Source organism: Vicugna pacos, chromosome 15, assembly GCF_048564905.1.
Source record: "Vicugna pacos chromosome 15, VicPac4, whole genome shotgun sequence".
Taxonomy (NCBI): domain Eukaryota; kingdom Metazoa; phylum Chordata; class Mammalia; order Artiodactyla; family Camelidae; genus Vicugna; species Vicugna pacos.
In genome coordinates this window covers 3,267,992-3,294,822 of record NC_133001.1, presented here as the reverse complement: position 1 = coordinate 3,294,822, position 26,831 = coordinate 3,267,992, and the positions used below count along the sequence as shown (strand labels likewise).

The following is a 26,831-nucleotide window of genomic DNA, read 5'->3' as shown; positions in this document are numbered from 1 at the left end:
ACTCCCTGTTGGTGCTGGCCGAGACCTGCGCCCAGGGGCAGCACCTCCCCGGGAGCAGGCCAGGGAAGACTTCGGGTGAGGGCAGGGGCGCACAGGACACCGTTGGCTTTTATGTGAAGAACGAATAATGAGGGGATATGGGCGGGGTCGTGTGCACAGACCCACTTCCCTGTTCTCAGGCCTGGTTCTGTCCCCGAGGTCTCACTCCCTGTCAGTCCCTAGGGAGCCTTTCCTAACGGCCTGTTAGAAACAACACCGCCTCGTACGCTATGCCCCTCCCCTGCTGGTTTTGCTTTACAGCACTTTAACACTCCCTCATGCATTATGTGTGTGGGTTTTTCTTGCCTGAATCATTTCAGTGCAGGAAGAGACAGCACACAAATGTTTAACGCATCAGGCAGTCGTGAGCGCAGAGGAGGAAGGGTTAGGAACGTCGTCCGGGGAGGGGCTGCTCCTGTATGCGGCAGCCTGTGTGTGGCGGGGGTCCTCTTCCACAAGATGTCACTGAGTGGACAGAAACCTTTAGGAAATGAGGGAGTGAGAAAGCTTTCCAGGCAAAGGAGACAGCAGGTACAAAGGTCCTGAGGTGGAAGCACGTTTGGCGTATCTGAGCCCAACACTGCGGGAGCACAGGCCTTGAAGGGGAGAGGAGGCAGGTGAGGTCAGGCAGGTGGCGGGGAATCTGACAGACGGTTTGGTCTCTGTAAGGACTTGGGATTTTACTCTGCAAATTAGTCAGGATTAGAAAAAAAAGAAAGAAAGAAAAGAAGCAAGCTGCCCTCCGGCCACGTGCCACCCACGGCCAGGCCCTTCCGCACACAAAGCTGGGGAGCGTGCGCCTTCTCTGGTGACGGGCTTGCTCCGTCTGCTTCACTCCCCCTCTGCAGCCCTCTTCTTGCAGGGTCACAGCAGGACATCTTCAAGGTAACCTTTTCCATACAGACACTAAAAGGAGAGTCTCCATGATCGCTCGCAACAAAGTGCTGGGAAATCAGTGTTCTCAACCCTCCTCCGCACTGTGCTCTGTGTTCTCAGGACGATGACGTGGTACACCTGAACTGCTGGCTCACTGAGAATGAAATGTAAGGCATATGCATATAAAGCATGTATTGGTGCAGTGATTTAGAATATGGAAGCCAAGAGACAACTATCTGTACTACATTACCTTTTTCCTGAATCTTACCCAAGTACACATATTGTAAAACAAATCATTTATAAGACAATCAGGGAAACTTGAACACTGGACATTCGATGCATTATTTTTTTAGGTGCAGCAATGGTACTGTAGTTTTCTTAAGAGCACTGCCTTTTAGGGATACTGAAATACTTTTGGATGAAATGACCAGACGATGCCTCGGAATTGTTTCAAAATAATCTAGGGGGAGAGGAGTGAAGAGACAAATAGATGAAACAAGATTGGTCACGAAACAATGAAAATGGGCACATGGAGATTCACTACTCTCTATGCCAAGATTTCCTACAATAAAAAGTCACACACCACAGGGTGGGACACATATCTACTCTGACACCGGTTACTCCAGCGAGATGAGTCCAGGTCTCACCCTCAAACTGCCCAGCCTTCTAGGGAGAAATGGAGGACAGACACTGCAGGCCACCCTTCTGAGGACCTCGGCAATAGGGGCCCTGCCCCCGAGAGCAGCACTGTGCCAGCTGGCGCGTGGCAGGGATGGAGGGAGGCTGGGCGAATGGATGTGCTTCTCAGTACACAGAGGAGGAGAGAGCTACATGGGGCATAGCGCCTGCAGGGAGGCAGGGGAGACCGCACACCCTCAGATCCCACGTTCTCCAGGGGTTCTGGGCCCACCTGGCAGTGCTCGAGGGGTTCAGCGCTATGAAGCTTGCCTAGGGGAGCACACGTGCTTCTGGCTTGCTGGGAGCCTGCAAGCTGAGCAGGGCAGAACTGGCTCTGGGGCCTCGCATGTTCCCTGGGATCAGCCAGCAGAGACTCGGGTCTCTGTATTGCCCCGACTCCCGCTTCCCACCACGGGACTGCCCAGAAAACGGGAACTCAGCCGGTAAATTCAAACTGGGGCAAGGGGCCAGCGCCATGAATGGGTGACTCCTCCCCAGCCTCAGCTGCTAAGAGTAGGAGGAAACAGCACCTGGCTGGAAGAAACCACCACGGCAGCCACCCACGGAAACAAGCCCCAAACTGGGGCGCTGAGGGACGCCTGTCCTGTGAGGCCTGAGTGATGATGATTTGTGTCCCAAGTGTTTGTCTTGGGAATGCGGCTGCTTGTTTTTCATTTCCTTTTCCTTGTGCTCAGTATCAGCCTCTCCCAAGCATCACTTTTTATTCAGTGCCTGAATCAAACATGCTGTCTCATTCTGTCTTTCTCTGAAGATGACCTGAGCGGAAAATACCGCCCGCGGAAGGTGCTGTTGGCCTCACGTGACAGACACAGAAGCTGAGTTTGAGAAGTTAAACAGCCTCCCCAAGCTCACACAGCTTATCAGTGCAAGAGCTGAGATATGAGCCTTATTCTTACTTCACAAAGCTGCCTCCACGTTGGGGAAGGTGATGTTGGCCCTGAGAATCTGCCCAAGAACTCCCAAGAGAGGGGAGGGGCTACCAGGAGACAGAACTGCCCTTGCAGCTACCAGCTAGCTCTCATAGCACAACTGGCAGTGCTGGGTTTAGACGGACTGAGGAACCCATCCTTGATACAGAGTACCTCACGAGGCCTCTCTCCCCACCATCACATCTGGTCTCAGCTTCCAGAAATCTCTTGGGCCCCATGAGCAGCTCCCATTATCATCTACAGGCCACGTCTGCTCCCCCTCCACCCCCCAGCCCAGCCCGGCCACGGAGCTCTCACCACTGAGCAGCGGGACCCAGTGGTACACGTGTGTTGCTCTCTCCACTCTCCACCACGACCCAGTCTCTGTTCCCTGTATTCCAACACAGGGAACTCTGGCCAGCTCACCAGGCATTTCAGAATCATGTCACTTTCTGAACTCAGCCCACTGGACCTCAGAGCTACACCAGGAGCTGCTGACCACCTCCCCTGAATCTCTTTTCCTCCACCCTGTGACACCTCCTCCGGGGGCCTCTGCTCCAGGGGACGATCCCTGGGGCTGCGGGTTCTTCAGCTCTGAGAACTGCCCAGAGCCCCGCCCTCCTCCTGCCCTGTGCTCTCTCCCCAGGGGACCTGCAGCCTCACCCGACCCCCTCGACCACGCCCTGCAGGCCAGTGCCGTTCTGTTCACCGCACGGCTTCAGGGCTTGGGTGACGTGCCACGCCGCAGGGCATGGGGTCTGGCTTTTCTGGTGTCAAGTGATATAATCCCAGCAGGTGAAGGGAGCCAGAACCCGACAGGGCGAACGTGGAGCAATGACGGACGGGAGACAAAACAGAGAGAAGGTGAATTCGCTCTCTGTCCCTCCAGCAACCCCAGCGTGGTGCTTCTGTGGCGTCTACCCAAGACACCACACGGGGGCAAGCGGCTAGTTGTGTGTACACCACCTCCCTGAGACAAAGCTTGTGTTTTCCTCTCCCTCCCTGCCTCGCTTCCCTCACCCTCACTGCTCTGGGGTTGTATCTACCAATAAAGCGCCAACACTTCAGCTGTGTTTTCTAAGAAACCTGAGTTAAGGCAGAACTAAACTATGCCTTCAGCCACCACGGACACACTTCCCGCTCACGCCCCAAACTTCATCTCCACCCCAGACTCTCCGCCGAGCCCTCGCCCAGAGGGTCCACCTGCTGACGGACAGCTCTGCTCGGCCATTCCCCCATGTGCCTCAGACTCATCTCTAAACTGAAGCTCACAGGGCCCCTTCCTGAACATGGGGCCTTCTCCCAGGTTTGGGGGGAGGCAGACATGAAAGACCCCCCGAAGGTGCTGCCAGTCTGGCTGAAGTGGGAGACAGATGGGTTAACTAACAATTACAATGGAGCGGGACGCTTACTAGTGTAAAGCAATGCAGCATGAGCGTGTGCTGAGGAGGAGAGAGCCTGCCGTGCACCAGGCTCACGTGTGCGATCTCATTTAGCCTTTACAGTGGCCCTGTAAGGTACTGTTCCTCCCGTTTTTCAGCTGAGAAAGCAGACCGGAGACCAGAAACCTTGCCAAGGTCAGAGTGCACCTAAATCTAAGCACACCAGAAAAAAAAATTTAAAAAGGTTCATATTCTTTGCTGCCCCAGAACAGGAGCACCTAGTAGGTCACAGGGATTACAGATTTCCTAAGGCAGCAATGCTTGAGCTTAATAAATGAACACGATGTCAGCTAAGGTGGGGTGGGGGGGCAGGGGCAGGGAGGTAGAGTAGAGGGAAGGAGGTAACTGGCATTCTGAGCAATGGGAAGAGGCCTGAGCCATCGCAGGGTGGCAGAGAAGCTGCAGGGGCCACTGAGGCTGGACCGTGAGGCACGAGAGAGGCTGAGGGGCAGGCAGGACCCAGGGCACGGGTGGCCTCATGGGCCAGTCCAGTGAGTCTGAATTTTAGATTCTAGACACTTAAAGGAATCCTTTCAGGATTTTGTTTCATTTTAAATTCTAGTTGGAAGAACCACTTTAGGATTTAAAGCAGAGAATGACATGGCCCAGTCTGCATTCTGGAAAGGTCCCTCTGACATCAATGAGCACTGGCTGAGAGAGGCAACGGAGGCAGGGGGACCAGTTTAAAAACTGCTGAAGTACCCAGAGCAAGAAATTATACACAAAGTTAGCAGTGGAGGGAGTGGGAAAAAGTGAACGGGTATGAGAGACGGTAATGAAGGACAAACTGAGCAGGACTGGGTAATAAATTGCCTAAGGAGAGTGAAGAAGCCGTCAGATACTCAGGTTTGTGGCTTGTCGCACACAGGACGTGAGACATGACTTCCCTTTTAGACCTGCTGACTTTGAGATACATACTGACATGCAACTGAATAAATGAGTTTTGCATTCAGGGAGTAAGTGGTGAGAAAGTGCTCTCAAGGGACAAGAAAGCCCTGTCCTCTCCCCACGCCTCCGGGAGGTGCACAGTCTCGGCCCTTGTTTTCTCACCCACCGAGGGGAAGGCAGGTCAGCAGCGTGGGCAGAAAGAACAGGACCACCACGCACTCCCGGGAGAGAACAGCGCGCTGTGTGATTTCCTCGGCGCTAGCAGAGCCCGGTTTGGAGACAGATTCTCTGATACCAAGACACAGCCCCCCTTCCCAGCCAGTTCCGGGAGAATTAAGTCCTCACACCCTAAGATACCCCTCACGTGTAATGAGTTATGTCCTGCATGTCTACGTAAACCCCCTGACAGTATCAAGGAAGGTCACACAAATCCTCTTTTCTTGGAACCCTCCCTGAAGAAGGCCAAGGCACAGAGCAGGTATCAAGCACCGTAATTCACCGACCTTCCCGGAGCGGGCTCCGCCTGGGAACCGTGCCCAGCACTGCCTGTGCCCTGGGCCCCCAACCTGGAGCCTCCCTGTCCCGTCTGCTCCTTTCCCTCCAGAGAGGAAGCCCACAAGCCGAGGCCCTGACCCAGCTGGAGCTGCTCCGAAGCACGAAGGGTCTCTTCCTCCAACTGGATCAGAGACCGCCGGCGGCCTGGACAGGGTCTCCCCAAGAGAGGGATAAAACAGCGTGTCAAGGAGCCAGCCCACTGCACTAACCGGGTCAGGGTGCTGCTCACTGGCCTCAAATGTACAAGTGATTCCAGCAGATCTGGGCCAATGCCCAAAAGGCTGTGAGTTTTTTCAAAGGGGCTCCTCAGGTGACACTCATTTGTAGGGGGACTTGGGAGCAGCGTTTGTAACTTCTCTTTGCTCTTACTCATCTGTAATGTTCTCTCTGAGAGGTCCCGGGTCTTACGGGGAGACCGTGGCCAGCGCATCAGAAAGCTGGCTGGAGAGGTGATCGTACCAATAGCCCAGCTCCAAATGCTGGCTTGAAGGCCAGTGGAAGGTCCAGGAAGCAGAGGCAGGCCTGGCGGAGGCTACACACTCCTGAAACCTCCTACCTCCGTAAATGAACTCAGGTGCCGAGCGCCCGGTCTAGCCCCTGCCCCCTTGCTCAGAGAAACTTACTGCATGTGAATTTGAGGGACACAGCATTCCACGGATCACTGCCTTCCCGTCTGGCACAGCCAAGCCTCCTCGCATCCCCTGTCCTCCACTCCTGCTCCGAGTCCAATGGCCCATGACCCACTCCCAACACCACAAAGAAAGCACTGAAGCAGAGGAGGCCTCGATCAAGGCGTGAAGTCCTTTATTAGGGGGACCTCACACAACCTTTGTGGTGGGGTCTCAGCCTGCCCCCCACGGCCCCTGAGGCTCCTCAGGAAGGAGGAAGCAGCTAAACAGCGGGTTTTGGCAGAGGCCGGGGAATGGAAATAGGGGAACCCACGTCAAGGGGCCGGGGCGGGACACTGACAGGTGGGGTGAGGCTGACCGGGGCAGGAAGAGCTCTCCACACCCGGGGGCCGGCCGAGGGGGCTGTGCGGCAGGCAGAGCGGCCCCAGGAGGGCTGAGGGGAGAAGGGGACCGCGGGGCAAGGAGCACTTAGGAGATGAGGCGACTGTGAAGCTGGTGTAGCTGCTCCTGGGTGAGCACCAGCCGGTGCCGCTGCCCAAGGCCAGCCGCGCACGAGAAGGTCACTTTGCCCACGTACACAGTGTCGTCCTGCTGCTCCTCCTTGGCCTGGGGGTTGGGGGAGGAAGAGGCCCCAGGTCAGGGGCTCACTTGTGCCGTGTGCCCCTGACACGGTCCTGAGCACTGAGACCGAGGCAGCCTCTCAGGACCTGAGGCTTTGAGGCTCCTCGGTTATGACAACCACGTTTTTTTCCAAATCAGAACTGGGCTACACAGCCTGACAAGGGAGTTTTCAGCCCATCCTGATATTGAAAGTCATAGAAGATGTTTGTGAAAATGTTGGAATCTTTGGAAGCCTTGCAAGCACTCTTAAGTTGCTTCCAAGTAAGGCTGGGCGAGGTAACTCAGATGTGCAGTTGTTGGACCTGAGACCCCAGGGGCCTCTTCAAATTCTGGGGAGAGGGGAAGGACCCACCTGAGCCCTCCATACTGCCCACCCTCCTCCCCGCGCTCCCCCTTACCCTGAGGAAGGCTGATGAGGGGAAGGTGGCAAAGTCAGTGGGGACCGTGGCTCCGGGGCGCTGAGATACGGTCTCCTTAAGGACCTCATCCTGGTGGAGGAGGGGAAGAGGCTTCATTCAGGGGACCCGACCGGCTAGCCCAGTGTGGTTTCACAGGAACACTCAGACCAAGGAAGCAGGGACCCACTCCTCTTCATCACCACACTTTTGCTCTCAACTCCAACCCCACCGCTACCCAACATCCTTACTTTACGGATCCTTCAAGGCCCAACTCAGGCTCTGCAGCTTCTGGGAAGCCACCCCGACCATCCTACCCCGCAGTGACCTCAGCTCCGACAGAAGCGGCACCTGAACCACACGCTCAACCTGTCTTGCTGATGAGAATCTGTACCGAGAGTGAGCTCCCAAGGCAGGAACCCCGCCTTCCCTGCCACCCCTCCCCAGCGGGCCGTCGAGCACAGGGCTGGGCTCCAGGAACCCCGGCACCTCCTGTGGGAGTGAGTGTGCCCAGGGCCCCCCCAGCGAGCGCTCTGAAATGAGCACCGCAGGGTGAGAAAGGGCGGGGTCCAAACTGACCTTGAGCTTCTCGACGGTGTCACTTAGGGCCTTGAGCTGAGCCACCTGCTCCAGGAGCTGGGCCGATGGGCTTTTGGCAGCTGTGGGGAGAGCAGGCTAGTGAGGCCACCAAGGCCCAGGCAGGCAGCCGAGCTGGGCTAAGGGTCAAGAGTGCAAATGCTGGACCCTCCAACGGGGCAGACACGGAAGAGAGCAGGTGAGCCGAGCAAACTGAACACAGAGGCCACGGAGCAGTGCTGGAGGAGCCTCCCGGCGTGAGAACTGCCCGGGCAGGGACTACATCTCTGGGGCAAGGCGGGGATCTGTGGTTCATCCCAGGAGCTGGCAGGTCCATACCAGGGCTGGCGCGGGTGATGTCCACCACACGGGTGTGCGTGCTCAGCTGATTCAACGTCTCCAGCAGCTGGGTGGTCTTGCGGTACAGCGCTCCAGAGGCTAGCTCACTGCCAGGGCCCTCGTGGGGTGGGAGGGAGAGCTTCGCCGCATGCAGAGGGGGCAGGGCTGCTAAGGACGCCTTCATCTGGGCTCCCTGTGAAGGAGGGGACGAGGCAAGAGGGGTGGCGGTGAGAGGGGCAGGCCCTGCCCCCTGTCATCAGTGAGGCAGCTATACGCCACCTCGACCCGTCCTCCCCAGGACCCGCTCACCTTGAGGACGCTGTTCTCGCGCTGCAGCTGGGAGATGTGCAGTCTCATGGCAGAGATCTGCTGAAGCAGCAGCGGCGAGTCCTTCACCAGCCCTGGGCCTGGCGCAGATGCTGGAGCCTGTCCGGGGGCACCGCCTTTGGGGACCACAGCAAATGTCATCAGCTCAGGTGGAGAGGGCTGAAGACGGCCTCCACCCGCAATCATCCCCTCCTACCTCCAGTCCTGATTGCTCCCAAGGGGCAAGTCTCACCCTGCGCCCCCAGCCCCGACTCCCACCAGCCCTGTTCACCCCCAGCCAGGATGGGTCTCTACCTCGCTGCTGCTCTTCTGTGCTCAGGACAGCCCACGGGGAGCAGGAAAAGAGCAGAGAGGAATTAGATGATCTGGGGGTGAGGGGGACACACCAGAGGAATCCCGGGCGTGCGGGAAAACCCTTCTCCTGATCACCACACCTTCTCTAGCAAGACCCTGCCTCTCTCGGGGGAAAGAGCGTGTGAAAGACAGAAAGGGGAGCGAGGCCACGAGACGGGGTGCGAGGAAGTGTGGCCACAGGAGTGTGCGCTGGAGGAAGCACGTGGGGCATGAGGCCGTTCCTGCCTCATACTCCATCTCCAAGAAAGGCAGACGGAAAGCTCCCGAGACCCTCGGTGCTCCCTAGCGGCAAAACTTACGTTGAAGATGCAGACACATTCCCTGTCCCTCAGGTCCCCCACTGCTCTGAGGCAAAAGTCACCATTTTTTTTTTGGTGGGAAGTTTCATAGATTAAGAACCAATATTTGTTTAAAGAACTCATGCTACAACAACACTATGTGGTAATTCTGGAGACTCCTCTCCCAAGGAACATGGACACATCTGCACCATGAAGACTGTACAGTCAAGAAGACACTTGGTGGCCTCCGGTATCAAGCAGCACCAGTGATGGGGCCTCCGAGTGAGGACCAGACCCTAGGTGAGGCCAGCTGACAGGAGAGGCCCAGCAGGGGGATCTAGAGATCCTGAGGGCTTAATTCCACTACAATGAGTTTGTCTGCTGGAGGTGAGGAGGGCAAGCAAGAAGCGGAAGACAGAACAAAAGCAAACTACACAGTAGATGGGAACGAGGATGGCGATGACCGTGACCTTGGTCAGGAACCTGGGGAGATGAGGCCTGGAAGCCAGAAAAACTCCAAGTAAGGAGCCTTGGCCACACAAAGAGACCAGGCAAAGGTCAGAACACAAGCCCCAGGTGACACTGGGCGAATTCAGCAACGGAAGGGACAACCACACCACAGGGTGAAGCCACATGGACTCAGCGGGGAAAACGTAATGGCCACGCACAGGAGGAACGAGGGGCGAGCACCGGGCCCTGCTGGGCGCCACGGCCACGAGCCCTGCCTGCTGCAGGCCGGTGGCCCTCGTAAGTCACGGCTGGGACAGAAAGGCCAGACCACAGAACCAGAAGGGACATCTACCAGCGTCTAACTGATGCTGTAACTCTGAGCTTCATGGACAACTTGGTGATGGCTCACTGCCCCCACTTGGTCAGACAATGCCACACATCTCAGGAGAAGTAAGTACTGGTGAAAGCTGCCACAGAGTGACACCGGGCAAGCACGTTCCCAGCTGAACGTCCAGGCGGGTAAGAGGGGGCAGAAGTCAAACTGCGACCAAGGGCGGGAGGGAGGCCTTTCAGGTTCCTCTGGGCCGGCCCCACTGCACTCACCCCCAGCAATGTCAGAGACCAGGGTGGCAATACCCGAGGGAGGGGGCCCCCGGAGCCCCTCGATCGTGCGCTTGGACTGGCTGTTCAGCCGCTGCTTTAACTCTGCTTTCTCTGCCTCCAACTGGTCGATGTCAGCCTGAAGGGCGTCCATCGTCTCCTCAAACTCTCTGTGAAGGAGAAGCTGGGCTTGGGCAGAGCCCCTTCCCCAGGGCCCCATCCCCACTCCTCAGTCCCAGCGGGTCCCGGGAGCGGCCCTGCCGGCGAGGAGCCAGGGGCAGAAGAGGCTCAGACTGGGACCACACCATGGGGCTGTGCCCCCGGGGGAGTCTCACTACGGGGGGGCCTGGGTTGGGGGGCAGAGAGCTGCCGCAGGAGGGAGGGCTGGAGTGAGCAGGGCCCGGGGGAGGTGCCTGACTTCTCCTTCTTCCGCAGCAGCGCCTGGGTCTCCTCCAGCCGGGTCTGGACCTTCTCGATGCGCTCGTCTGCATCCTTGGCCGCGCTGTCCAGCTTCTTCTCCAAGAGGCTCAGCCGCACGTTGGCCTCACTGAGCTCCTCCCCCTGGACGAGGGCAGAGCGCGTCTAGTCCCCTTACACCCCCACGGCCCCCCAGGGACCCAGCTAGACCATGATCCAGCAGGCCCCCTCAGGCCCCACAAGAACTCCCACTGACCACAGGCACCACGCCCCCCCTCAGCCAACACCACGGCTGCCCTGTGCCCCACAGTACTTCCTGGCCCCCCAGGTCCTGAGCCTTCCCTGCCCTCACCTTGATCTTGAGTGACTTCTTCAGCTCCTTGATAACTGTCTCTCGATCTTCAAGCTTCAAGCCCAGGCCTTCAGCGTCTGTGATCTCCGCACGAAGGGCTGCCGCCCGCAGCTCAACAGGGGGAGGCTAAGGGTCAGGGTCAGGGCAGAGGGCGGGGCGGGGAGAGAAGGTCACCAGGGTGCTCCTTTTAGCGATCCGGTCACAGGGAAGATCTCCTTGCTCTCTCCAAATCCCTTCCCTCGGCCTCCAGCCCTCCCGTAACAGCAGTAGCTCTGGCAGCCCAGCTCCTCCAGGCCCCGGAGGCCTCCAAGGGGCTCCCCACCCACCTTGCTAGGGGGCCGCTCTGCGTCGTACTCTCCCTCCTGCATGGCTGTGGCCACCTTGTTCATGGTGCTGATGAGGATGCTGCACGACTGGCGCAGACACTCATGGGGGCTGCTGGAGGGGGCCCCGTAGATCTGTAGGAGCCCACGGCAACAGGGAGAACTCCACACAGGGGGCCCAGCTGACTCCCCCAGCACCACCTTCGGCCCAGCCATCCCGGCCCACCTGCTCGTTTGCTTTGAAAGCCAGCTCCTCCAGGGCAGCCACAGGCAGTCCCTCATTCTCCGCCAGCGGGGCGACGAGCTGGGCGGCAGCAGCTGCCACCTCCTGCAGCACAGCCACCACCCACGTCAAGTGCTTCCTGCAGTCCAGGAGGGTGTCAGACACCTGTGCAAGCGGTCAGAGTCAGGAGCCCACCCTGGGCCCAGCTCCACAGCCCCCAGCTCTCTCAAAACCATGCTTGTCCCCCAACCAGAGCCCGATCTTGCCATGCCAGGCCCCTGCTGGTTCTGCTCAGCTTCCTTCCCGTTCCCTCTCCCAGCCCTAAACCTGTGGGCCGAAGGCTAGTGCAGCTGGGATCCCGGGAGCATCCGTCCCTGGCATTCGCCTTCGGATCTTCTTGCAGAACTGGCGGATGTCGCTGCACGATGTTTCCAGGTCCCGGAGCAGGAGGGCAATGTCTGAAGCCTCCTGCCCACCCTGGTCAGGGAGTAGGAAATGCACGGGGAACCAAGTCAGCATGGGGGCTGAGGGTGAGGAGGTGGGGACCGAGAAGGAAGAGGAGCCCACGCAGACCCAGCTGTGCTCTCACCTGCAAGAAGGCGCGCAGCCGGCCCGCCTCCACGCTCATGCAGTCCAGGGCGCTCTGCGTGAACTGTGAGGACGGAGGCACGGCGCTCAGCCCTCAGCAGGAGGCCCTCTGCCCCATCACCACCTCTAAGGAGTCTCCGCCCTCGGCTGACCCCTGTACATAGTGGGCCCTCTGGCTTCCCTGATCTGGCCTTAGTGACCCTGACCCAGTCTTACGTGACACCCCTTAAGGGCCTGATCGGATGTCTTCCGTTTCTGGTCTCTCTAAGGGGCTCAGCCGCCGGCCCGGACACCTCACCTTGATGTGGTCGGCCAGCTGCATGGTGCTGTCCTCAGGCTGATCGGCGAGGTGGACGCTGTACAGATGCTGAAGACGGATGACAAAGAGGCAGACGGCCTTCAGGCCTTGGAAGAATGGAGAATTCTTCCCAAACTGCAATTTGAGCCCCAGGTATCCTGGGACTCCAAGGGTACGAGAGAGCAAGGGCGCCCAGCAGAAGAAACCCTCCCTTCCTCCCGGGCCAAGCCGGGGTTCTCGCCCCAGACCTGGTAGTACTTGATGGCCTTGGTGAGAGGCTCCACATTGACAGTCTCATCCAGCTGATCCTTGTGCAGCAGCTCGATGAGGAAATCCAAGGAGCGCTCATGGGCACTCATCTCGGGGTAGAGGCTGCCCACCTTCTTATACACGTCCACGTGGCACTGAGAGAGGGCACTGGAGACCAGCAGAGGGCCCGGTGAGGCCAGGGTCTCCCAGGCAATGTCAGTTCCAGCCAGTCCCGGGCCCGTGGCCCTGGCGTAGGGCTCGGGGGTCACTTACTGCTCGTAACGGTGCAGGGTGGCCTGCAGCAAACTCAGCGAGTACACCAGCCCCGCAGCAAAGCTGAGCTGCTCCCCCGCAGCCCCTCGAAGCCCTGGCCGCTCTGAACAGTTCTCACTTAGTTCAAACTTCTCCTGAGCCTGCTTCCGGATCAGCTCTGCCTGTGGGAGGAAGCACCAGAGACCTGGGGCTCAGGGCAGAGAACGGAGAACGCAGACTTAGGAATACACGGAGCTGAGCAACTACGCGCGGGGCACGGAGACGTGAGGGAGAAAGCAGAGACAGTTCTCAGACGGGCAAGGAGCCGTACACGGGGAGAGGGTACTGACGTGGTCACCGGTGGTCCTGGGGATCTGGGATGTGGGGATGGACGGGTAGCAGGACCAGTGGGATCAAGCTCCTTCCCAAGCCTTCAGGCTGCTGCTCCTGCTGCCCTTCTCCCTAGAACGTTCTCCTAACAATTATCTCCCCACTAACTCGTAGCCATCTTCTGGGTCTCACCTCAAGCGTTATCCCTTCAGTGACATCCCTCTATGTAAGTCAGATCCCCAGCTGTGTTCTCTCAAAGCAGCCGCCTCCCCGCCGTCACCCGCCACGCGTAAGAAACGTCTGCCTGGGCCCCTGCTGACTGTGCTCCTCCCTGCATCGCGAACTCTGTGAGCGGGAGCGCTGCCTGCTGCCTTTCCTTGGCATCCACAAGGCCCGGTTCAGAGCAAGGTCGACAGACTCCAGAGGAGCATGTGATGGACAGACTGTACCTTGCAAACGAGACGAGGAATGAGCAGCAGCACCAGGACGCAGTCGTGGTCCCCGCCTGGCCGAAGGAAGCTGTCGGGCATGAAGGCTGTCAGCAGGGACGTGTGCCGGTTGGCCTGGGCCACCTCCATCTGCCTCAATTCCATCTCAATTGCCTGTGAGGCAGACAAAGAGGTGGGCTCTCGGCCAGGCTCGAGAGAACCTCATAACCGCCATGCCATGCTCCACCCCGTGCCCTGCTTCTGGGACAAGCCCAGGCCAGGAGGCTTCCAACCCCTCCCCACCCAGGAACCTGAAGCCCAGAAACCCCGGCCAAGTCAGCGCACAGCCGCGCCCGGGCTGGCGCCCCGGCACTCAGCCGTCTCCGGCCACCCCCTCCCCTGACCTTGGCGTGGGCCTTCGTCTCAGCAAACTTGATCTTGAAGTCAAAAGTCTCCGGCGGCGGCTGCTGCTGCCTCTCCGCAGACGCCTCCTGCTGGCTCGTCAGCTCGCGGTTCACGTCCTGGGGCGGGACAGACGGTGAGGCACGGCCGGCTCCCCAGGCGCCCGGGACGGCCGCGGGGCACCAGGCACCTGCAGGTGGGCGGTCAGCTGGCGGTACTTCTTGATGGTTTGCTGATAGTCTGCCACCGTCTCCTGGGCCGCCTCCACCCGCTTCTGGGCCTCCCGGACCCGCGCGCCCGCCATGTCCAGCTGCTCCCGCAGCTCCAGCTCCGTCTCGCGCGCGTTCTCCTGCAGCTCGTCGTTCATCTCGTTCATCGCTTCCTGGGAGGCCGCGAGGCGGGGAGAAGGAAAGTCGGGGGGAGGGCACAGGCCTGGGCGGGTTCACTCACCACATGCCCTGCTCCAAGGTCAGGGGTCACAGGTCAGTCCATCCCTCAGCAAGCCCCTCCCAACCCCCCAGGGTCAGAGGTCAGGGGGCTGCTGTTCTCTCACCAAGTCGCCCACGGTCTCCCTCAGTTCCCGCACTTTCTCCTCCAGATTCAGGTTCCGGTCCGTCAGCATCTCCACCATCTCCTCAGCACCCAGAGCGGCGTCCACCTGCGTAACCGGGAGGGGGCGGGGAGGAGGCTGCTGAAAGGGGCCCAGACAGCACCCAGAGGTGGCGCCAGCAGGGGGGTCGGCGGGGGCCCCCCAGGCCAGCGGGGGGTCGGCAGGGGCGCCCCGGGAAAGGCGCTGGGCCCCCAGACCTGCTCCTTGAGCTCGTCGATGGTGCTCTCCGCCTGGGTCAGCTCCTCCTGCAGCCGCTCCCGCTGCTGCCTCACAGCTTCCAGCTCTTGGTTCTTCTTCTCCATGAGCTTCTGGAGTTTCACATGCTCCTGCTTCTCTGAGGAAGAAAGATCCCGCATCCTGGGGGAAAGTGGAGAGACAAGAAGAGGGCGTGCGTCAGAGCCCCCGCGTGATGGCCGCCCTGACACGTCTGGAGGCCGCCGGGCGAGCCCAGCAGCAGAGGGCCCTACCTCACCAGGGCGTCCTTCAGGCGCGCATTCTGCTCCTCGAGCTGCTTGAGCTGATAGCTGGATGCAGCCCCGTCTGAGCCTGGGGAAGACCATCGACACTTTCAGACAAGGTTCCGACCCTGCCACTTGGTGCCCGGCTGCTCCTGGCCCTTACCCTTCTCTTCAATCTCGGCCTTGAGGATCTCCAAGTCGGTGGTGAGCTCGTCCACACGCTCCTTCAGCGCCTCCACCTCCTGCTGCAGGGACTCGGCCCGCTCTTCGGCCATCTCCTTGTCCAGAGTGGCCATCTCGATGGCGTCCGCAGTGTCGGCCATCTCCTCCATGTAGCGTTCCTTGGCCTCCAGCGCCTCCTTGGCTTCCTGAAGAGCGGTGGAGGTGGGCGGGGGCGCGAGCGCACAGCATGCACCCTTTCTCACAGGACACTCCAGGCTCCGGTTCCAGCCCAGTTCCCAGCGCGCTTCCCTGGGCCCCGGGCCTCCCCAGACGCCCCCTTCATCCCAGGCCCCACCTTCCGCGCCTCCTTGAGGCGCCGCTGCAGGTCTGCCTGCTGCTCCTGCATTTTGCTTTTCCATTCTTGCACCTGCTCCAGCTGGATCTTGTGTTTCTCCAACTCTTTTAGTTTTGCCTTGTCTTCCGCGCGTTTCAGTCGCAGGGTCTCCAGTTTCTCCTCCAGGTCCCGCACCTGGGCCCTCAGCCCCTCCTCCTCCTGCAAAGGAGAGACACCTTGGTCTATGCACAGCCACCCTACCTTCCCCACCGAGGCTGAGCAGAAAGAAACGTATGTAGCCGTCATTCCAGGCGCAGGGTCAATGGAAGTGGCATACGAACATCTGAGGGAAGCCCAACGTGTACAGGGCAAGTGTGGGAGAAGGGCAGAGAGGAAAGGGGAGCTTGGTCAGTGACGGGAGGCCTCTGTGCTGTCCCCACCCTTCTGACCCAAGTTCTGGGCCTCCCCCAGCCCTGGGAAACGTCTAAGCTCCTGCCAGGGTGACAGGCCCCTTTGTGTCTTGGTTCCTCTTCACACTGACCCCAGTCCTTACCTTAGAGGGGGAAGGAAGCGGGGGGGCTGCTCCGGGAGAGGTGAGGGCCGGCGTGGGGATGATGGGGGCCGCGAGCGGGGTCTGGGCCGGGGTGCTGGGCTCGCTGCTGCTCAGCTCACCTGCGGATGCTGATCCGGAGGGGCCCAGGGAGCTACTGGCCCCGGCCGCCCCGGAACTGGCTGGGCGGGTGGGCTATCGGAGAGGGTAGGGGCAGACCAGAAAGAGCAGGGAACAGGGGTGGTAAAGAGAGAGAGACGGAATATGAGATATGGTGAGAGAAGAGACAGAGGAGGATAAAGGCAGAGAGTATCAAAGCACAATGAGAACAGAGGGAGCGGAGGGCAGAGGGAAAATGAAACAGTCAGAGATAGTGACACAGGACCGGGGCGAGGGGGCAGGAGAGGAAGGGATGGAAGGAGACATAAGATTATAAGGCTCCTCCCTTGGCAGTGACCTCACGTTCCTCCCAGCTCTGGCACTATCCCCTTGGGGCAGAATCCCTCACTCCCGGACCTCCCCTCTGTGACCCACTTGTGATCATTCTAGCGACTTCTTAACACTATCCTATCGTTGCTCTGGGCCTGTGCCCTCCTCCCCCAGGGGGAAAAGTGCCTCAATGTCCTTCCCAGAGAGAAAGAACAGGCTGATCTCTAACGTTCACGTTCCCAACGACGGCTGGGCTACAAGTGGGGGTGCGAGGCTCCCCACCCCTGCGAGGCCCTCCCCGCTCTTTAAATGAAGCTGACTCTCCTTCCCTTGGTCTACCTCAGGGGAGCCTGCAGGTAAAAGGGCGAGGGTAAAAGTTGCAATCCTTGGCTCCCCCCAAAACAAGGTCAGTACAGTCAACCCACCTGTCACCTCCCTCTCCCAACACACAGGGGCTCTAATCAGAGGACGCTCCCCTGGCCCCGTGGGGTGAGGCCCCGAGCAGGCAGGCCTGCCCGCGCTCTTCCTCGCAGGGCTGAGCCTCGAGGCTCTCCAGCTGGGCTGACACGCAGAGACTGCGTGCTAGCCAGACTGCCCCCCGCCACCCAAAGCCTTTCACAGACACACCCACCTCCTTATTCCCTGACACTGACACAGCCAAGTTCTTTTTCACCTCTCTTCCAATCCCCCTGCCCCCCAAACACCCACCCAAAAGCTGGTCAAAATGCCCTTCTTCGAGAAAGCCTGCCTGGATTAACCACAACCACTCTGATTTCTCTTCTGCATTCAAGCTACCCCCTCTGAGAGCCAAGAGTCATTTTCTCAGGAGGGGCCTGTCATTACCCTCGGTCCCCTCACTCCCCTGAAAAGACAAGCCAGGATGCACTGTGACCAACTTTCACTTGCCCGTACACATGCCCACTCACACGCACACGCCTAAAATGTGTGTGTACACTCAGCAGTGGCTTGTACAGAGGCCTGCTTTTTCTCACCTTGGGCCGCCGAGTTGTGGTCTGGACAGGCAACAGGAGCCAGAGGAGAAGTAGTCAGGAAAGAAAGGACAATGGAAGACAGACAGACAGCAAAAGGGACAGCAGTGAGAGCAGGAGCAGCAACAGGAATGAGGCCACGGCTAGCGGTCCCCCCGCTCCCTCCCTCCCCACCCCATCCCCTTCCTCCAGTGAATCTCCGGGTCCTACTCCAGGGACTCAGAACTCCGATTCCCCACTGGCTCCTTTCCCCGCTTCTGTCCTACCCTTGCAGACCTCACCCCTTCAGACACCCTGGAAACCCCAGAAGTCCCCATCTCCTAGGCTGAACCACAGGAGACCAAGGGCAGCAGCTGGCAGAGAAGGTCTCCAGAGACCAGCCTTCTGCAACACCTTCTCCCGCTCCAGCCCAGAGCCCCACCCGCCCGCCACCCCCAAGGACCTTCCCAGGTCAGCCCCTTTCTTCCAGTGCCAGACTCCACAGAGGACTCCCTAGAAATCCCATGTGATGTGAGGGATGATATGAACCCAGAAGTGAGGGACAGGAACCTGCAGAGGGAGATCAAGTCCCCAAGGCAGAGGAGCGAGGCTGTCCTCCCGCACCCCAACCCCCTCCCCAGGACCAGTTCCCGCAGCAGTCCCCAGCCCAGGGCAGAGGGCTCAGGTGTCAGCACCATGAATATTGCATTAGCCAGAAGCTCAGAGCTCAGCAAAGTAACCCCATCCGCCTGCAAGAAAGGAGGTGGGGGCGGGCAGCAGCGCTGGGAAACCACTGCCCGGAGCCAAAGCCAGAAACCCCTCAGGTCACTGCAAAGTGGGAAACAGATGATTAACTCCAACACCCAAATGGTGTTCTTGCCACCCAGAGTCTCACAGATCTGGCAAAAACAAGATTTGCCTTGGGCCCTGCTTCGAGGTCTCCCCAGGAGACTAACCCCGCCCTCTACTACCTTGGGTGACCCTCCATAGCTGTGTGTCAAAAGCTACTCTAGGCAGAGGCCCTTGGTACAAACCCCAGCGAGGGTGGGATGCTGGCAGTGCAACCAAGGGTCATTCTAGCAACGGTCGGTCGGGTGAGGCATGCCTGCTAGAGGCATGAACATGTGGACCTGCTTCCCCAGATCCTCTCACAGGAATCGCTCCCAGAGCCAGTTCACAGCAAAAGATGCGTGAAGCCCAAGCCTGCGAGGTCACTGGGTACAAGGCCCGGAACAGAGATTCAGAGCCAAAAGGAGGCAGGTCACGGAGCAGACGCCCAGGGCGTGGGGCACGGCAGCGACACACGCCCCTCCCTGCCCCCACCTGCATCCCTGTCCTCCTCCCCCGACCAGGTAGACAGAGGAAGGCAACCAGCCCCCACCCCCACCCCAGCAGCCTGCTGCCACCATCATGCTGCCAACCCGGCAGCAGGACCAGAGTGAGCAAGAGTACCTTTCGGGCTGTCGGTGCCTGTCTCATCATTGCAGAAAACCAAAGAGAGCCAGGAGAGGAAACAGAGGAAGGACAGACGGAGGGAAGGAGGGAGGGAGGGAGGGAGGGAGGGAAAGAGACCGAACAGAGGGAAAGGCGGCGGAGACAGGAGATTAGTGCATCAAATCCCAACAATGCAGCCTCAGCTTCCCGGCCCGGCAGCTCCCCCGCTGGCCAAGGGCTGCAGCTCAGATGCAGAAGCCCCCACAGGTGTGCGGTGGGGACAGCCAGGCTCCAGCAGGCACCCGGCCTAGTTCGCCAGCTTAGGCTGATGGCAGCCTCAGTGGCCGCAGCACCAGCTCCGCCTGACGTCATGCACCCACCCTCCTCTTCTCCACTGTGGGTGGAGTCACTGCTCCTCGGTCACCTAGCAACCGCCAGGCTCTGCTGGCTCCTCCTCCTCCTCATGACTGGACAAAGTCCTCCCCTGAACCCGCCCTGCTTCCTCCTCCAAAGAACTGGTTCTGGCTCCTCCCTCCCCTTCCCGAGACCCCATCCCCAAGAATTTGCTCCAAGAAATTGGGCTGGGGGCCATCCCATTTCTGCGATGACCTCTCTGGGACCAGGGGTATCACTGGACAGGGACACCGGGCCTCGCTGCTTCATCAGCCTCTCTCATGCCCTCACTCCCCTCTGCCCACAACCCCATCATCTCCATTTCTGTCTCATACACACAGACAACACCCTAACGGTGGCTCAGGAGGTGCGGGCGCCCAGAGCACCCCTCCTGTGATGACACCAGCTCTGCAGGGCACATATGAAACCCTGGGGAACATTCCATCTGGGCAGCGGCAGCGCTAATGACAGTGTCTGGCTCCTCTCCCAACTCTCCCCTGGTTGTAGGCAGGGCTGCGTCTGTCTATAACGGGCTTCTAGAAAGGGCTGCGCACCTTGCAGAGACGTCTGGTTTCTCTCCCGCCCTCCCCCTTTAAAAGCCCTTTTTTTGTTCTGGTGCAGCTCCCTGCTCCCTGTGAGAGAAGCACTGTGGAGGGAGACCGAGTGGGGGCCTGGACTACTTGACTGGCACTCTGCACCCACCGGGAGCCAAGGCGCAGCAAGGGAGCCTAGGCCGGGCTTTGCCACATCTCCCCAGGCAGCTGCCAAAACCCCGAGATTTGGGCACGGCTCAGGCCCCACCCAGGGCCAGGTGGGACTGCGGCCAGAACTCCTCCACAGACCCCAGACTGCAGCTCCCTGCTCTGCTCTCTTCGGGGGCCTGCGGTAAGATGGGAGCCGCAGCCAGGAGACAACAATCAAGGGGAAAAGCCAAGTGTCCGCAGCGGGTCCAGCATCCTTAAGGGCGGTATTTTCCTTCTTACATCCCTGTTCCGTCCTGAGCCAGGACCTCAGCATATTGTCTCCTCCAAGGCAAGACTCCCAAGTGAGGACCCGCCACCAAACAGACGTCAAAATCCGTCTCCTCCCCACCCCACTGCCTCAACCTAGCAGCTCCCCATGCAAGGTCAGAAGGGCCAGAAACAGGCTGGCGACGAGGAAACCACAGAAACACACACACACCACAGGGCATACAGGTCAGACAGGCACATGCGGGGGGGACAGCCTGGGGACAGCCCCCAGGGCAGGGGCTGGTGTGAAGAAGTGGTCATGGCAGCGACTTAGGACAGAGCCCCAGGAGCGGCACGGCTGAGCCACACTCTGATGCTGGCTGGCGGAAGGCTGCGGGCCAGGGGAGGCGGGCAGCTCAGCCCCAGCGGATGGACGAGGCAGGGAGGGCGGGCTTCACGGCAGCACCACCCAGAGGCAGGCACAGCGCAGGCTTCTGAACTCAGGACTGCTCCCCCTGTGCTCTGTTCCCTGACCGCCCGCCTCCTCACCCAACCTCCTCACTTCGTAAGTCCCCCACTCCCGAACCCCCGGTCTCCCCTGCCACTACCCCTCAGCTCAGGCTAAGTGAGAAGCCACTGCAACCCAGTAAACGCTCTACTCCACGCAGCTGCTGTTTCCGGTCAAATGCTTGGCATCTCTGACTAGAAGTCCGGAGGCAGGGGCAGGGGTGTGAGGACGGGTGAGAATCACCCCCAGTCAGTGCAACCTGGGCCTGGACACTGAGCCTGAGGACCCTGCACCCCTCAAAGGAATTCTGAAAGCCAGGCTGCCATGTCCTCTGGCCACCCCAGTCCCAAGGGCGCACGCACACGCACACACAGGCATGCAGCAGCCCAAGGACATGCAGGACAGCTGGGGAGGGGGCTCATGGCCCTCACCCACCCAGGCACAAACAGTAAACACACCACCTTCTTAGCCTTCAGTCCCCGCTGCATGAGGAGTAGGAAAGGGCAGAGTTAGAGAACAGAGTGAAGGTCACACGGCGCTGGCTGGCCAGACATCCTGGGTACAGGTGTTAGGACCAATTCAGGCACACACAGGTGTGGGCGGAGTCAGGTCACTGTCAAGTCCAGGGTTAAGTGAGAAGAGGGGTCTCTCAAGGATCAGCTTCCAGGAGGCCCACTACCTGGCCCAGGGAAGCTGGAGAGCCTGGAGCCCCACCTCACACACCCTGGACAGAGCAGCAGAGGGGAGCTACAGCGGGCCCTCCGCACACAGCCTACAACAGGTGGCAGAGGGCCCGGCTCCCTTCCATTCACCTGTGAATACGAGCGCGCCTTACTCCTCCAGTCCCTACCTTCCCCCTACCCTACACCCCTCGGGTGCCGGCAGCCTTGGGGACCAAAAGGCAGGAAGCTGACACTACTAGAGTCAGACCTGGCCTCCTTATGCCCTTGAGCCTCAGTTCCAATGGATCCAGAACTTCTGGGCCCTAACAGCTTTGCTCTGCTACCGCCTCTAGCGCTAAGGCTGCAACTCACACCCAGAAAGCGTCCTTCGCAGGGAGAATGGAGGCTGGAAGGCTAACTCCGTCTACTCACCTACTGCTTCTCCCTGCCTAGGATGGGGTCTCCCTCCCCTCTTCCTCCTTTCCCGCTTTCTCCCTATTGCTCCCCACGCCCACCCCCAACCACTTACTGGTTTGCTGGTCTTTGCGTTTGAGTCAGCTCCCTCTGCAGAATGCAAACAGAAACAAAGTGTGTGCACTGAGGCACAGGGGCACAGAGCACCGCGGCCGGGCAGGCAGGGTGTAACAAGGCCATACAGCACTGATGGAAAATCTCAGGATCCACCGCGGCCCCTGCTCGGGGGAGAAGTCCTGGGGACTCGCGGGTGTGAGGAGCAACGCAAGTAGGTGGTGCTCACCTCTCCTGAGGACCTTCGAGGCAGAAGAATCGGGTGTCTCTGGGGAAGTAGTGTCTGCTCCATCTTCAAACACCTGGATCTGAGGCCACAGAACAGACTCACTATAGCCAGATCACGGATGGGTGGACGGAACAGGGGCCCTTGCCCAGGTCCTAAGCAAGCCTGGGGTACAGGGCAGCCTCCCTAAGGATGGCTCTCAGTCTTCCCTCCCCCAGTACCTCCCACTCTCCCACCCAGAGACTTAAGCTCATACCCAGGACTCGAGAGCCCCAGCACAGCAGCTGCGCATGCAACAGAGCATGGGTCCATGCCCACGTGCGTTCATGCACACGTGCACACACACACACACACACACACACACACAAAGGAGGTGAGTACCTGGGACTGGCGCACAAAGATGCCATGTCCTTCATCACAAGTGAAGTACTTTCTGCCTTGGACAGTTCCATCATTCTTGCCCTTTGCTTCATCCAGGATCACGCCTACCCATTTGCCAGTGGCAAAGAGTGTGGCTCCAACATAGGCCACGGTGCCCCGGTGGCCTTTTCCAATCACCTCCACACGGGAGCCCACTCGCAGGGGCCGGGCGCTTGCCTCCGCGCTCATTCTGCTGCCACTGGGAGTCTGAAAGACACGCAAACGTGCGGGGTTAAAAGCCTCAGGTCAGAGGTGTCATCCTGATGGTGAGAAAGGCCCCAGTCAGGACCCTGGCCTGGACCCCATTTCTCACGGTGAAGTCCCCCCTGTCAAATTCCCCTTTGACAAATGTCAGTGATGTGTTCTAAAATTTCTCTAGACTCCTCTGGAATCTGCCAGAAATTTTTTTAAGTTTATACTTACATTTAACAATAAATCAAATTCACTGATCTGTAAGTGTCACCCCACATGGCTGCTCCCTCAGGAACACCGCCCCCAGGAGGGGAACTGCTCAAGCAAATGATGTGGTTTAGCCCAGGCTCCCCACAGCACAGTGCCCTGACTCGTGGGCCAGGCGAGTCCGTGAGCGACCCCACAGCACCCTGCTCCCCTCCCCCCTGCTGCCTGTCTTCCCTGAGGCTCAGGTGGCTCTCTAAGGCCTCTCCCTTTCAGCGGCACACAACCGCCCCCCTTCTAGCCCTTAGGTCACCACCACTCCTACCTGGGCTGACTCCCCACCCCCACCCCCCTGCCGTCACACTCCCAGACGCCTCAGGGAGCCCACTCAGCCATTTGACTCCCTTCTTCCCGGCCTGAGCCTGTGCTATCAACTCTCTACCCACAGCTCTGGAGAGTCTTCACTCGGGTTGCTGCTATGAAAACAAAAATGAAGGCCAGGTAAGGCAGGTACCTCAGGTCTGTCCCCAGACTCCGCCCACTGGTCCAAACGGATGCCTTATCACCCCTCGGATGGACAAAGCGCAGGACTGACTGAACGCTGTCCTTGGGAACCTCTCAGCCTCTGACACATCCGTGATGACAGGACAACGTGAAATTAGGTCCCAAACAGGCCCAGGGTTTAGAAGAAAATCACACCTAAGCCATTTTTAGCAATACCAGCTCCAAGAACCAGGGGCCTTGCAAACAGGTGAATGAGGCATGAAGTGACAGCATGGCCCTGAAGACGCCACAGGGTTCCCTTCTGGCGCCCCACTTGGCTACATAAGGGAACCTGGCCAGAGCCAGTCACTCCCCAGCACTCTCCCCCAAAGAGCTCATCTGGGAAGCTGAGGCTAACATTCCCAGGGGCTCCGGGACCCCAAATTATACCTGAGACAGCAGAGTGGCTCTCATGGACCCGACAATAAAAGAAACTGACCGTAACATCAGGGCTGGCCTCAAACTCAGAGACTCTCCCCAACCTCCTAACCCTAACCAGCCTCCCAGACCCGGGTGGACACACTGGGTGGACACTCCGGATTCAGCCTCGGCCAGAAGAGCGGAAGAGCAAGTGACACATAACAAAGCTGCTCGAAAGAAAGGCTTCACTGCAAGGCCATTCCAGCCCACCGACCCCACTCGGAATCCCCAGGACGGTCTGGCCACCCGCAGGAACCTCTGGCCCGAGCTCCGATCAGAGTCAGCAGTCAGGCCTTGCCAGTAACCACCGAGGGCCCAGCGCTGGGAAGGGCAGCCTGTGCGGTCCAGCACCAGCGGGGCTGCGAGTGGCCCCAGCCTGTCTCCCAGCCCCCACAGCAATGTCCACAGGCACCCAGGCCTTCTCCAGGGCCCTCCCAGATCAGGGCCACTTACCCGGCTGTACACATGCCTCTTGCTCTGGGCCATGTTGCTCCCCTGGCCTCCACCCCCTCCCCCAGGTGGCCAGCGACAGAGAGAAAAGGCAGAAAGCTAGGCAGGAGGGTCAGGGCTCCGGGCCCTCATGGACAAGCACAGGAGCCGGCAGGCATGGCCCTCCCCAGTCCATGGACCTCACTGGGTGGCCCTCTGGGGGAGGGATGGGGACAGAGATGGGGGCTGAGCAGCCAGAGCCTCTGCTGCCGGAGGATTCCTGAACCCAGACACAGGAGTCCTGCTGCCAGCTGATGAGTCTCACTCTGCGCTAGTGCTGCTCTAGACTTGTCAGGAGCCGCGCTGGCCTCTGGGTCCTAATGCCCCCCTGCTCCACCTGGGCCAGGACAAGAGGGACAGGGAATGCAGGACTGGGCCCACCGTCCTAGAGCCGGGAGCACAGCCCTGGCGGTCCCCCTAGTCTGCACGCCCTCACCATCCCTGCCACCCCCACCCCCGCCCCCAGGATCCGAGACCTCAGCAGACCCACACGCATCAAGTGGCACTTCAAAGCAGGGCCCGCACTCAGCCAGAACAGGGTATCTCACTCTCCTTCCTCCCTCCCCTTCTAACTTCTGGCCTCCGGGTCAGACCCACGTGACTAGGGTCTGGATTTCAATCGTACCCTGGGCCAGAGGAGCCAGGACCCCTGCCCGATACACAGCAAAGGAAGGGCAGCAATGGCGGCAACGTCACACCCACACACACAGCAAGTCACGTACCGCAGCCCCCTCAGCACTGGCCCCTGCGCCCTGCGCTCCTGGCCTTGCTGCCCAGGCATCTCCTGAACAGAAACCATGAAAAAGCTGATTTTCTATATTGCACAAAATGTATTTAAAAATAACCATGGGTTCCTTTTATCATTTAAAATGTTTAATTAAATAGGATGATACAGCCTAGCGAGAGGTCTCCAGAGGGCTCTGTGACCCAGACCACTGCACTCATGTACCCATCTAGCATGGGCTGTAAGCCAGCAGTTCAGGGTCCCTGCCCCGAAGTAGCCAACAGGGTTGTCCAGGGCGCTGACCTCTGGCTTCACTGGGCGCAGCGTGGATGTAGATGCCCTGGGCCTGGAAGTACCTGTCTTGTCCGCACTGGGCTTCACTGGCCGAGCAGGGTCTTCCTCCATTCCACCCTCTTGCTAAGGCAGGCCAGAGAGCCTAACAGTAGAGTGACAGCCAACGGCCAGATACACGGCTCCCAAACCCCTCTCCACATCTCCAATCCTGGCCAGACTCCCTAAGAAACCATTCTTCTCCTCCCCTGCAAAAGCTCCATGTTGTCCCCTCCCTTCTCTATCCCCATTACACGGGTGGGCAGGGCCACGCAGCTCCCTGCAGCCTGGGCTTCCGCAGGAGCACAGCACTTTCCAGTCTACAGAGGACCTTCAAGAAGACTTGTTTAGCACCACAGTTACGGTTCTAGACGGGGGCTGCTTCTGTTCAATTCCTGGCTTCAGCATATGGTAGCTACATAAACTCGGTCCGGTCACTTCCTATCTCTGGGCCTCAATTTCCTCACCTGTTAGTTGGGAACAAGCAGAGAACATTTCTGAGAGCTGTTGCGAGGATTAGCTGAGATAATCCATGGAAAACATTTCGGACAGTGCAGAGTAAGTGCTCAAAGCCAGGGAGCTGGTAACATTATCCTCAGATTTGGACATCTCCATCACCCCACAGAGAGGCAGGCCGGGACCAGTGCTGACAAAGAAGCTGAGGCTTAGAGACCTGAGCAACTTCCCTGAAGCTACACAGAAGGCAAGAGGTGAAGCCAAAAGCGCAAGCAAAGCCTGAACCAGACCCCTCTGGGCTTTCCAGTCTGCTCACTGGGTTACATGCTTCTAGGTTCCCAAAGCCGTGCTCTTCTTCGGGGCCACACAACCTTCCAAGGTTCAAAAGGGCTCAGATCGAAGAACCACAGCACAACTCACTAGCCACACAAGCATATGCAGCCACCTAACTCCGCGCAGGCCGTTTCTTCCCCTGTGAAAATGCGAACACCACCTGCCGTACGTTGTGAGGCTCAAATCAGAGAACGTACGTAAAAGTGCTCTGTGACACATGCAGAGGCTGTTGGAGTACAAAGAGCTGCCTCACCGGATAATAAATGGCAAATAGGTCTTAAATAAAATGCCTAGACAATAAACGTTACAAGGAATTACAGAGAAGAAGAAGGTGAGCTGGAAAGAAAAGGGGGACCCGACTAGGCCTTGAATTACGAGTTGCTTCCGTGGCTCTGTGGAGCAGGAAGGCCTGCGACACTGCAATCTGTGGGCGCGGTGTGAGTAGCGACACAGGACTCTGCTTGCCTGGGGAAAATGAAAGATGACTGGCTGGGCTGAAGTGAAGAATTCTAGATGAGTTCTCCTATCAAGCTAGGAGCCTTTCAAAGCAGAGCCCACAACCTGTCCTCTCCACGCTCTCATCACTCTCAGTGCAGGGGGTCAAACATTTCTTGAATGACTTAGCACATCGACACTGAGCTGTATCAGAAGGTAAGTATGGACAGTCAGG

At 59.1% G+C, this 26,831-nt stretch overlaps 1 protein-coding gene across 5 annotated transcripts in view; it reads right to left on the bottom strand.

The window, feature by feature from the left end:
• Positions 1 to 6,194: 6,194 nt before the first annotated feature.
• LOC140685617 (dynactin subunit 1-like) overlaps positions 6,195 to 26,831 on the bottom strand; it is a 28,758-nt gene continuing 8,121 nt past the window's right edge. For 4 of the 5 annotated variants that reach the window (XM_072937459.1, XM_072937458.1, XM_072937462.1 and 1 more), the window contains 27 exons: positions 22,432 to 22,677; positions 22,054 to 22,132; positions 21,826 to 21,860; positions 15,956 to 16,147; positions 15,424 to 15,621; positions 15,070 to 15,274; positions 14,916 to 14,994; positions 14,646 to 14,805; positions 14,392 to 14,496; positions 14,029 to 14,220; positions 13,841 to 13,957; positions 13,458 to 13,610; positions 12,700 to 12,860; positions 12,426 to 12,594; positions 12,178 to 12,246; positions 11,881 to 11,943; positions 11,619 to 11,768; positions 11,295 to 11,456; positions 11,072 to 11,203; positions 10,746 to 10,871; positions 10,395 to 10,537; positions 9,980 to 10,146; positions 8,277 to 8,410; positions 7,968 to 8,160; positions 7,632 to 7,711; positions 7,056 to 7,145; positions 6,195 to 6,642 (listed from right to left, as the gene is read on the bottom strand). In XM_072937459.1, the coding sequence (XP_072793560.1) occupies positions 6,505 to 6,642; positions 7,056 to 7,145; positions 7,632 to 7,711; positions 7,968 to 8,160; positions 8,277 to 8,410; positions 9,980 to 10,146; positions 10,395 to 10,537; positions 10,746 to 10,871; positions 11,072 to 11,203; positions 11,295 to 11,456; positions 11,619 to 11,768; positions 11,881 to 11,943; positions 12,178 to 12,246; positions 12,426 to 12,594; positions 12,700 to 12,860; positions 13,458 to 13,610; positions 13,841 to 13,957; positions 14,029 to 14,220; positions 14,392 to 14,496; positions 14,646 to 14,805; positions 14,916 to 14,994; positions 15,070 to 15,274; positions 15,424 to 15,621; positions 15,956 to 16,147; positions 21,826 to 21,860; positions 22,054 to 22,132; positions 22,432 to 22,659 (3,720 nt within the window). In that variant the 5' untranslated portion in view covers positions 22,660 to 22,677 and the 3' untranslated portion in view covers positions 6,195 to 6,504. The remainder of the gene's footprint in view (positions 6,643 to 7,055; positions 7,146 to 7,631; positions 7,712 to 7,967; positions 8,161 to 8,276; positions 8,411 to 9,979; positions 10,147 to 10,394; positions 10,538 to 10,745; positions 10,872 to 11,071; positions 11,204 to 11,294; positions 11,457 to 11,618; positions 11,769 to 11,880; positions 11,944 to 12,177; positions 12,247 to 12,425; positions 12,595 to 12,699; positions 12,861 to 13,457; positions 13,611 to 13,840; positions 13,958 to 14,028; positions 14,221 to 14,391; positions 14,497 to 14,645; positions 14,806 to 14,915; positions 14,995 to 15,069; positions 15,275 to 15,423; positions 15,622 to 15,955; positions 16,148 to 21,825; positions 21,861 to 22,053; positions 22,133 to 22,431; positions 22,678 to 26,831) is intronic. The other variant, XM_072937461.1, reaches the window with a different exon arrangement.